General features: G+C 37.6%; 1 protein-coding gene across 1 annotated transcript; it reads right to left on the reverse strand.

The window, feature by feature from the left end:
• Window positions 1–4,534: 4,534 nt before the first annotated feature.
• LOC137391880 (frizzled-2-like) lies at window positions 4,535–10,741 on the reverse strand. Its single transcript, XM_068078428.1, has 2 exons — window positions 9,358–10,741; window positions 4,535–5,653 (listed from the first exon to the last, which is right to left on the reverse strand). The coding sequence occupies exons 1-2, from the start codon at window positions 10,553–10,555 to the stop codon at window positions 5,130–5,132; spliced, it is 1,722 nt and encodes a 573-aa protein (XP_067934529.1). The 5' UTR covers window positions 10,556–10,741; the 3' UTR covers window positions 4,535–5,129.
• Window positions 10,742–10,984: the final 243 nt, after the last annotated feature.

Genomic DNA, 10,984 nt, shown 5'->3' on the forward strand with positions numbered 1-10,984 from the left:
ATCGCAATAGCCAATATCAACTATAGCAATAATAGCAACTTAACGTGATATGATAACGATTATGATAGCAACAGAGCGTTTTAACCATGACCAAGTATTGTTGATTTTAATCTTGAAACATCTTGGCAGTCGGATCACCTCAAACAGCCAAAAACAACCGCAAACGATAGAAAAATATCGGTACTTCGATAAGATTTACTAAAACTCTGTGCAAGTTCTTTAATTGACTGTCCTCCCCACCTTCCTACCTCCCCACCACTCTTCCCCCAAGCATTCCTAGCACAAAGAGTATTTGGTTATCTGTGTAATTTACAACAAGGTATACATAAGCTCTTCCTTAGAATCAATTTCTTGTTCTGTTTAACGATCATGCTAAGCAGATGTTAACTATAGAGATATACCTATCTCAGTCAATTGAGTGAAACATGCACCATTGTGCTCAGGATCGACCTAAACATCAGCTTGCTTTCAAAAGATTCACAAAATTCATGAAATATCCCATCGAGACGCCTACATACATGTTACTGACAGAAGTTATCTATATACTAAGCAATAAAACTGTCTATGCCGTACACGCTGTAGGCTAAGGGTTGATACGTCATAGACTGATTTCTATACACATATAAAAGGTCGGGCAATGTTGCTATTTTTGCAGTTTGTTTCACATATGTGTAATCATGAACCCTCTCCATCGGGTTAAAATTGTCAACACTTTTGGGTCCGACAGTTAATTTTTGTCCAACTGTTTCTACATTATTCAAGACAAGTTTTTTTTAGATATTTAAGCAGGTTTGCGTTGAGTTAATAAATTTTTTATTTTAATTTTTACTACTCTTATCTGCTATATGCAAATGTGTATGATTGATTAAGATTTTTAGCATTTCTTGCCAAGTGCGACAATAAAAGCTGCCAAGCGATATCCGAGTATTCTAATGAAAGATTTAAATCTCTAATTCGATGAGTGATTGTTTGGCAAGTTATTCAATTGCTCAGCCTTCAAATTATTTCAAAGTTTAAACATTTCTTAAAAGTTTAACAATAATGTTTGAACTGTGTGTGGCTCGAGTATTTAAAAAAGGATTCCAATTTTTGAAGTTATACGATTAGGTTTGAGCTGAGTTACTTAACTTTACATTTCAACATCATGCAATAGCTCTTTATAGTGAGTTTCCACCAAAGTTAGGTGTATGGCATTGTCAATAACTTGAAACATGTTGTATTTGTAGTCCTGTAAAATAGTTCATTGGAATGAGGAGATCTTCAGAGGTATGTTAATTACAAAAAGCTACACTGTAAACTAGAGAACAGCAGAGCAGCCCACTTTTGCGCACCTGCACATTAGTAAGCAATTGCGCATTACTATAATAAGAGCTTAGTCTGTGCGTGGGTTCGGCGCTACGGTTTAAGGTTGTAGAAAAATAATTGCATCCTACTGGATTCAAACACTCAACCTTCAACTTGGTAGACCAAGGCTCATTCATCTACACTAATCAACCACCTCCTGGAACTTCAGAATAATTGTACGTATAGTTATTACACCTGATGATCTCCGGCAGCACACTAAACTGCCAAGGTACTAGTCCATATCACGATGGTAATACATAGCTTTTCAACTTTTTCAGGCTAAATACCAGCACACAGCACGCACTAACCTAATGACAATACGTCTAAAAAAAATTTCGCATTTTCTTTTTTGTTGATTATGTTGTGGTGGTCCCTTTTTCTGATTGTCTAAAAGTTAAAGGTATGCATAGAAACGATTGAGTTAAACAGCAGAGTTGAGTCCAGTATATAGACGTACTTTATGTACATCAAATGATGTGCTAACCAAAAACAAGTTGGTTAAGGTTTCATCACTATACTCTTTTAATCTTTGTGTGGAATAACCTCTGTTTTCCTCTTCCTTTACCTCTTCCTCTCGCTCTCTGTATGTGTGCGTGTGCGTGCGTGTGTGTGTGTCTCTCTCTCTCTCCCTCCCTCTCTCTGTCCCCCTCTCCCCCTCTGTCCCCCTCTCCCCCTCTGCCCCCCTCTCTCCCTCTGCCCCCCTCTCTCCCTCTGCCCCCCTCTCCCCCCTCTGTCTCCCTCTCCCCCTCTGTCTCCCTCTCCCCCTCTGCCCCCCTCTCCCCTTCTGCCCCCCTCTCTCCTCTACCCCTCTGCCCCCCTTCTCCCTCTCTCACCCCCTCTCCCTTTCTCACCCTCTCTCTCTAACCCTTTCCCTCTCTCACCACCCTCTCTCTCTCACCCCCACTCCTTCCCTCTTTCTCTCACCCTCTCACATCCTCTCTCTCTCACCCTCTTTCTCTCACCCTTTCCCTCTCTCTCACAGTCCTCCTATCTCACCTCTTTCTCTCTCATCCTCTCTCTCAGTTCAGCATTTTTTGTGTTTCGTAAGACGATTAATTAAGACGATGAAAAAATTAATGTTTAGTTTAGTTCTAAAACTTAGCTTTAAGTGTGTGTTTAGTAAGCTAAATTTATTTATGTTAAATGCAAAGTTTATGTTATATGTCTGTCTCAATGGTAACAACTCCATATGGTACGTACTGTACACAGTAGTGTTACATTTTACTGCAGACCGTAACCACTAAATATACTAAAGTTACTGTGGGTAACTATAGTTACTAGGGTTCATATACTCTTTTGTTACTAATTTTTAGTAATGCCCAGTATGTACATTATATAAAGTTTTCATGTTTATTATCAGAGGGTGTTTGCATTCTTATTTACTAATGGTTTCGATACCTCTCCAGACGACATTTTCGCCTTATGATGCTAACACCGTAACGCGTTAATGTCAGATGGCAGGGTCCACTGTACTTGTTTTGTTATCCATATGCTGTAGACCAGCTTATGTATTTGCATTACTTAGTGATATTCACAAGGTTCAAACATACACAAGTATTATTAACACAAGTTCAAATCCCGTATGATGCAATCTTTTTTGTAACCTTCAAAAAAAGACGGACGTACAAACACGGCTCTTATTATAGTAAAAATTCTTTTTCAGTTTGCACATAAGTTTATTAGTCAGCAATAGCGAAAGCTGCTACCAATAGAGGTTTACACTCCGTGATTTTCTAAAAGATTGTAGAAACCACAACTGCTTCAGCCTTACAGACCACACTGGCTTGCTTTACCAAATACACTTTTCTCATTTATTACTGTTATTATCTGACTATTTCCTTTTTAAGGATTTCAGTTCACTTGTAATTAATTATTTTAAAGGAAATGGGCCGACCGGCCATTGACCTTGTATTACTATTGCCTGTAACATATTGATCTTTCTTGGACCATGTTAAAATAATTTAACCTCAAAATAATAAAGCTACAAAATAATTAATTATGATTTACCCAATTTATCAAGAAAACACTTTACTAAAAAAATTAAAATTGCTTTTTGAAAACAGTGATGGGAAACTGACAACTTAGAATAGAACAAGGTTTGCGATAAACAAGTCCATTATTTCCCATCTCATCGATGCTATCAGCTACCTTCAGCAACTCATTGGCATGTTTTCACCACTTTGCACATCTACCAATGACACTAATTAGCTCGGCTATTAGTCACCATGTTCCAATTAAATGGCGCTGTTTGTTTTTCACTAGACCAATCTAGCTTTATCTTTTAGAATTTGGGTAAACCTTGACCTTGACCAACAATTGCCCTGTTGAACCATCATGTTAGGCTATTTGTGTATACCTCGAATGCTGATATAATTTGAGTCGGGCATGAGGTATGCCAAGTTGACAGAAAAAGAATGGGACAATGAGAAACGCTGTCGATTATTCTCTCATTCCATCAATCATTCTGCCATTTTTGTCTGCTCTACCACCACAGACATTTCCATCTAACGTCAACCAGTCATTATTCTTCTACGGGGCCTTAAATATTTACACTTTGAGCTGATGTTTTTTGTAGATGAGCGCTTTGAGACAAGATAACAAAGCTATAATTTTCGCAAGATGCAGACTACCAAAGTTCACAGTGGCAGCAATCGGGTACAAGTCACAAGTATACAGGAATCATCATAACAAAATCAAGATAATGGCTTGCTTTGCTGTACACTTAGTGCGCCTTCTCAGTATTGTTTTTAGGTGGATGAAAACATTTTCAAATGACTGGTAGGCTTTCAACAGCTTGCAAGGAACAGAATCATCACTTTTAAATTTTGAGTTTTTGAAAAAGATTGAAGGAGCAGATGCTAAACAAGATCTAAGTTTCACTTTGGTAATGCTGGTCACCTTTTTGATGCCGCTAACTTACCGAATCACGCTTGTTGAAGTAAGTTGCAAAAAGAGAAACATGTGTAAGTCCATGACCATGTCAACTAGCATATCAACATTTTCAACAAGAACTGTGACAAGTGAAACAGGTGCTCTGTAGGACTTGTAATATACAGTAGAGCATAGTTATATTATACTCTTCGAAGTTTTCGAAAAATGTTTTATCATAGGCAACATTCTCTATAGCCAAGATTGTTCAAACGATTTTCATAAAGAGAACGATACCGCTATGACTGGTGTAGTTGTGATATAGTGTGCGTCATATACATCATGTATTATTAATGTACTCATACACTGTAATACGATAAAACGGTTCCATAAAAGAAAAAGTCTGTACAAATGCTGAGATGTAGAGCTGAATGGTTCGATGTTGTAGAGCACCGAGAAAAAGTGAGAAATGGTAGAAGCCAGTAGCTAGCCGATAAGTAAACATTTGTTAAGTAGTCATTTGTTTAACTAACTACTAGCTGGCAATATTCCATAAATAATGCTTAAGAAGAGATCAGACCCTTATCAGCTAGTGATGGATTGAGCTCGGCGTTCTTGTTCAATGTTCAAGGATTGCCCGAGGGCACTCATCGCCGGACAATGAATAAACTCCTCTATCCAGTTATCTAGCAAAAATGAAAACTTTGAAATCATTAAAAAGCCGTTGGCTAGTAACTTGACACTCTCGATACAAATATAAAAGAATATGTACAAGGTATTCAAAAGCCAAATAGCAGGAGCGCTTGGCATCTCAAAGTAATGGCTGCGGCTGTCTTAATGAAAACCGGATCACTTTCCAGTTAAATCAGCAGGGTAGCTAATTTAGCGTTAGCAGATGCTGCCGTAAATGGAGTGAGTCATACGGCTGCTTCTCTAGGCGCCATACGGCAGCAACAGCAACAAATCTTTCGAAAGACCGAAGCCCAAGAGCTCATTGTCTTATTTGACCATATCCAAAATCCGGAGGTTATGCCCACGATGAGGTAACCGAGATATTTGAATATGAAAGAGGTAAAGTCTGGTCTGCCACCTCTCTGGCTCCCTACGGGACATGGTATGAACCCTTCAGAACCGGGAGTCTTACAAGCTTCCGAGCGAAATTGCTCCAACCATTGATCTCTATTCAGCAACTCGTATAGATTACAAGCTATGACTATAATCGCAGGAACCGTATAGAGTACGGAGAAGATTCCAATGCGAACCATTAATTTTTCTAGTTTATTCGTCTTTGTTCCGCTGTGCTTGATAACGTTACGAATATTGAAAAGGGAAATAAAGCCGGCAACGAGGAAGATGGTGCCGAGAGTGAGGTAGGCGACAAGTGGAGCTATTATATATCCAATCAGAGAAGTTCGATCCGAAAGTCCTGTAAAGCATATACCTACAACATAATAAAAGTATAAATATAGTATCACAGATATTCAGTGATGTTTGCTTACAACTCTCAGGTTATAAAATACCATGCTGCCTTCAAAAGTATGGGGATAGTTTACACAGTTTCGCACTGTTGCCTTCATTCTCAGGTTGTTATTATCATCATAAGGCCAGCACATGCTTTCGGAATATCTAATCTTGGCTAACTTGTCCATAAAAATTACATGAACCAAATATGTCTGCAAATGGAGTCGTCTGCTTGACTAAGTCTATTTACTAATCCTCAAGGTCACAAGACGATTTTGTCATAAGTCTACTCAATGAAACTTTCAATATCGACTAAAGCCTGTGTTCTATAAAAATATAGTCTCACTCTTTGGGGTAATTTATTTTTGACCCAATATATGAATGTCATAATTGTATTAAAGTTACGCGCTCAATGTTTATTCATTTGTTATTCAGCCAATACAAAAAATTACTTGTGGATGAACATTTTTCTTAATAATGCTCAAAATTTTCATGATTCTTTTGCTACGATAATGAAAATATTTCATATCTGGATAATACCTACAACACTTGTGAAGTATATTATCAAAATATTTTATATCTGGATAATACTTGCAATGCTTGTGCAGACATTATCCAGATATTCCATATCTGGATAATGCCTGCTAAATGAAGATGCAATGCTTGTGCAGTGTATTATTCTTGTCAACAATTTTTGGCGCTCAGCTATATTTTATCAAAGTCTAAAATGACCGATGAATGTTGAAAAACCTATATTGGCCATCTAAAAATGTTCTCAACAATCGCCCACAACTGCAGTTCTAGTTTAAAAACAATTTTTAAACTTTTAAACTTTTAAGTTTTTAAACTTGCCTAGTTTAAAAACAATTGTTGAGTTGCAATAACCAACCAGAGCAGATAAAGTGAAGTTCAGTTTTCTAACCCAGCCCTAACTGGAATGCGTTAATAGCTAATAAGAATGACGAACATATACAAGTGCGGCATATCAATCAGCAGTATAAATCGATCAAAGTGAAGCATATTGACTGTCGCAAAAATGGGCTGAAAGCTAATAACAGATTACTAACTAGTGTACATACGACTTGTGTTAGAACAAGTTATGTTAGGGTAAGTTATGTTAGAGTAAGTTATGTTAGAGTAAGTTATGTTAGAGTAAGTTATGTGAGAGTAAGTCATATGAGAGTAAGTTATGTGAGAGTAAGTTATGTGAGAGTAAGTTATGTGAGAGTAAGTTATGTTAGAGTAAGTTATGTTAGAGTAAGTAATGTGAGAGTAAGTTATGTGAGAGTAAGTTATGTGAGAGTAAGTTATGTGAGAGTAAGTTATGTGAGAGTAAGTTATGTTAGAGTAAGTTATGTTAGAGTAAGTTATGTTAGAGAAAGTTATGTTAGAGTAAGTTATGTTAGATTAAGTAATGCTGTATATTTTTATCGCTACAACTACCGCCCCTAGCGGTAGTATTTCTCTTCTCTTGTATCTCTCATGTACAGTAAATAAAAACATTTTTTCTTGTTATGCTTACCATTAATAGTGCATTTGTTTTATTTCTATGTATAATTACTTGCAATGTATATTAAAAAGATATCATAGGTTTATCGGGCTGAGGAGTGATGTAACTGAATTACAATGTGTTATTATAAAAATATTTACTTCAACCTACGACCGATTTAAAACACGAAGCAGGTATTAAAATGAATCCACTTTATATGTAGAGACACGGCAGTGTATTCTCTGTTTAGTTTAACTTTTTGTTGTTTTCGGATAATTTGTTGTTCTATCAGCTTTGACTGTATCAGAAGAAACCTTGACCAATAATATTTTATGGCTTCTTGGAATTATACTTAAACAGGGACTCATGAGTACGGCATTAAAAGTCAACAAGAAAAACAGAGCCATGAAAAAAAATCGCACTATCGCAATGATGAATAATGTAAGATAGATGACATGTCGAGGCTAGAAATAACTGATGAATAAGAGGAGTCTGTGGTTAGATTGTCCCACAAATTAGCATAATACTGACGGAATGAAAAACAATCACTTGGGCGCACTAAACAAAGAGCCTCACTCCTGGGCTGCACAGTTAATGTGTTTATAGCGATGAAGTTCATCTTGTCGATTCACTCGGTGCAGCCCTATTCAGTATGACCAGAATCAATTTAAAAGGGATTGTGAAGGAATGGCCTTTCAATTACAAGCTAGCCGAACAATCCGCTACATTGTTTCTAACAAATATGGCGAAATATGACTAGAGGCGGGTCTTTAGTCGAGAGTTTACAAGATAAAGTGAGGTTACGCTAGAGAAATACAGCTAAGACAGTAACTACCATAACAAGATTTATACTGTCAAAAATGGCGGCTTTTGTTAAAATGAATAGTTGAGATTTTCTGCCAATAAACTATTACAAGTTGCTCAAATATGCCAATATTTTATTTAATAAAACATGTTTGATGAAATGACAGTTTTGTTGGCACGTGTTCCCTCTCACTTGTTGTCTACAGATGCCGTACTCGAAGACCTGCCATTACCACAATTGGACATCCACCTTGAGGTTGCTGCGGTAAAGTTATGACACCCCTGACCAATTGATTTGATTTTGTGGTGATGTTTGTAACCAAGGGATCACTCTAGAAACACTGAACAACAGCTGAGTCAAGGTCGAATCAAGCGCTCACCCCTCGACCACCAAAAGGTTTTTACTAAGCTAAATCAAGCTTGCTTCTAAAACTGAACACGGTTGGTTCGTAACACGGCAAAAAAATGCAACACGTTTTTACTCATCTAATCCAACAGCCTTGTGTGGATAATTATTCATACGGTCAGGTCATAAGGTCATGGTTTATAGGATATTTCCTGTAGTACTTATGGTGCATAAGAAAATGTACATTTAGTAGAAAAGATTATTCAAACCATTGTTGCCGAAAGGCTATTGGTCGAAATTGAACCAGTAAGAACCATTGTTTGCTGCATAACTTCTGTGAATTTAACCCAGACGAGGCTTGATCAATTGTAATAGACCTCTGAACACTTTATTTTTTACATTCTAGTTTGAAACTCTGTCAAAATTGTCTACACTTTGGTTCAAAACTGTCAGTTTGTGAATTTGTAGGCACAAGAAACAATATAGAACTTCTGCCACAATACCCAATTTTTTTTTCAAAAATTGGTCACGATACCCATATTTTTTACCACATATCGAGATACTGTGAATTTTTGTTTCATGGTAGGCTACAGTTCTTGTTTTACAAGAAGTACACATAACATTAAAATTGGTCAATAACCCTATTAAATATTGAAGCGTATATTTAGGAACAACTTAAAAAAATATCGGTGAAAACTTTTCCGTCTTTGTTTATGCTTTTCAACTAAATTAGGGAGGTATTTTATAGTACATTTTTCGCTGTTATTTTTTATGCAAAAGTAAAAAAATGTTTTGAATTTTGCCATAACTTTTACTTTAGTCAGCTATGAGTTGTATGTAACATGAGTAACATTAGCCATGTTTTGTTCCATGATCATGCATGTAGCCATATTACGGAGATTGAATCAATCATTTTTCACACCATAATGACCAGGTGGTGGAGGATGTGTTTCAGTCATTTCATGAAAGTAGGTCAAACTGGTACTATTCAGTCTTCTTAGAGAAATATAGTCTAACCAAAGGGATGACAATGAAGCCTTCCTACCTGATAAGACATCTCCATCGATAGATCCTAGGGCTATCACTGTGATGGTCTTGATTGCTGGCACTGCCCATGCTGCGAGATGGAAGTATTGAGAATTCGATTCAATAGCCTCGTGTCCCCACTTTAAACCTGCTGCCAGCACCCACGTTAAAGTCAGAATGACCCACCAAATGGATGATGCCATGGTGAAAAAATAGGTCAACATAAAGAGAATAGTACAACCTTCATGCTTTGTACCCTGGGTAATTACAGATGCACCTCCGTCAGCCGTTACGCACGAGGCCTTATCTTCTAACGCAAATCCAACTACATAACAGAGAGAGATTACCAGGTAACAACCTGATATGAATATAATCGGACGCTCTGGATATCGAAATCGTCTCATGTCGATGAGATAAGTAAGTACAGTGAATAAGGTCGATATAAAACAGAGAATCGCCCAGCCACCGATCCAATATCGTGCAAACTCCTCCTGTTGTCGATCAAACATTACTTCGTGGCATGGCAAACCGCAGTCCTTTAAAACGTCATCCTTAGAAAATATGAGTTGGTATTTTCGCTTTCGTTCCATTTTCCACGTGTTAGGGCAAGCATTTGGAATTTTTCTTATAGGTGAAGGTGGCCTTGTAGTATGCTCTTGGCCAAAGTCTGGAATAGTTCGGGGCAGTTCAATTTTGGGAGATTCTAAATCGTCCTCTTCAGAAGATGTTCGTTCTGGTCCTACACAGAGTTCTGGCGTATCTGGAAACTTTTCACATGCCATATGCTCTGGCCAATTGTGACCAAAACGTTTCATTAAATCACTACATCCATCTCTGGCGGCTATACAAACACTCCTGCATGGTGGCACCGGCTCGACTAAGATAGTGCATACAGGCAAGTAGAGAGCGCAGAGAAATAGGCTCAGCTGCGGACTACAGTTGATTTTAACCAAGGGATGGTATGTAGTTACTTCTAATCCAGCATCAGTCTGTGTTTCGTGTCCTAACATATTAGGCATAAATGTTTGGTTATAACCGATACCTTTACATAGTGGAATTGTTATTGGTTCACATAATCCGTGTGTTGGTTCTTCAGGTCCTTGACTTTGACTTCTGCGACTTCCAGTATCCGATTGCACAAATGAGTGTAAAGTGCATGCTAATAGAAGCAGTCCTAGAGACGTATTTACAAATGATAACTTCTGTATGGCTGTCATCTTTAGTCTGTTCTAGCTGCTGTATTCCTCTTACATGTGACCCATTGTATCCTTCTTGAACATTTCAGCAATCGTTCTGACTCGAAACAATCACAAAGTACCTCTCAAGCTCTATCCTCATGGGACTAGTAAGCATATCTATATACTACAACAGATACCAATCAGCAACTACCTGCGCGCACCTGCTTATTGTGAGCTGGCTTTCCTTTCTTTGTAAAATTGCCCATTAGCGTTTGAGATTGACCAATGAACGACGTTCAATCACCAGTGCGTTTGTTGATTAAAGGTATCCGCATTGTAATTTTTCGATTATATAGTTCAACTAAAAATGTTTGCGGGTCTAACACACAAAACTACGTTAGTCCAAACGCATAAGTATGTAGGCAGGTTTTCGATAAGCTATTCACGTACTAATTTAAAACGATAGCA

Source organism: Watersipora subatra, chromosome 3 (assembly GCF_963576615.1).
Source record: "Watersipora subatra chromosome 3, tzWatSuba1.1, whole genome shotgun sequence".
Classification (NCBI taxonomy): domain Eukaryota; kingdom Metazoa; phylum Bryozoa; class Gymnolaemata; order Cheilostomatida; family Watersiporidae; genus Watersipora; species Watersipora subatra.

Coding starts and splice junctions, on each gene's coding strand:
- LOC137391880 (XM_068078428.1), bottom strand. CDS start 10,555: ATGACAGCCATACAGAAGTTATCATTTGTAAATACGTCTCTAGGACTG. Junction 5,654..9,357: donor CGATGGAGATGTCTTATCAG/GTAGGAAGGCTT, acceptor ATTATGTTGTAG/GTATATGCTTTACAGGACTT.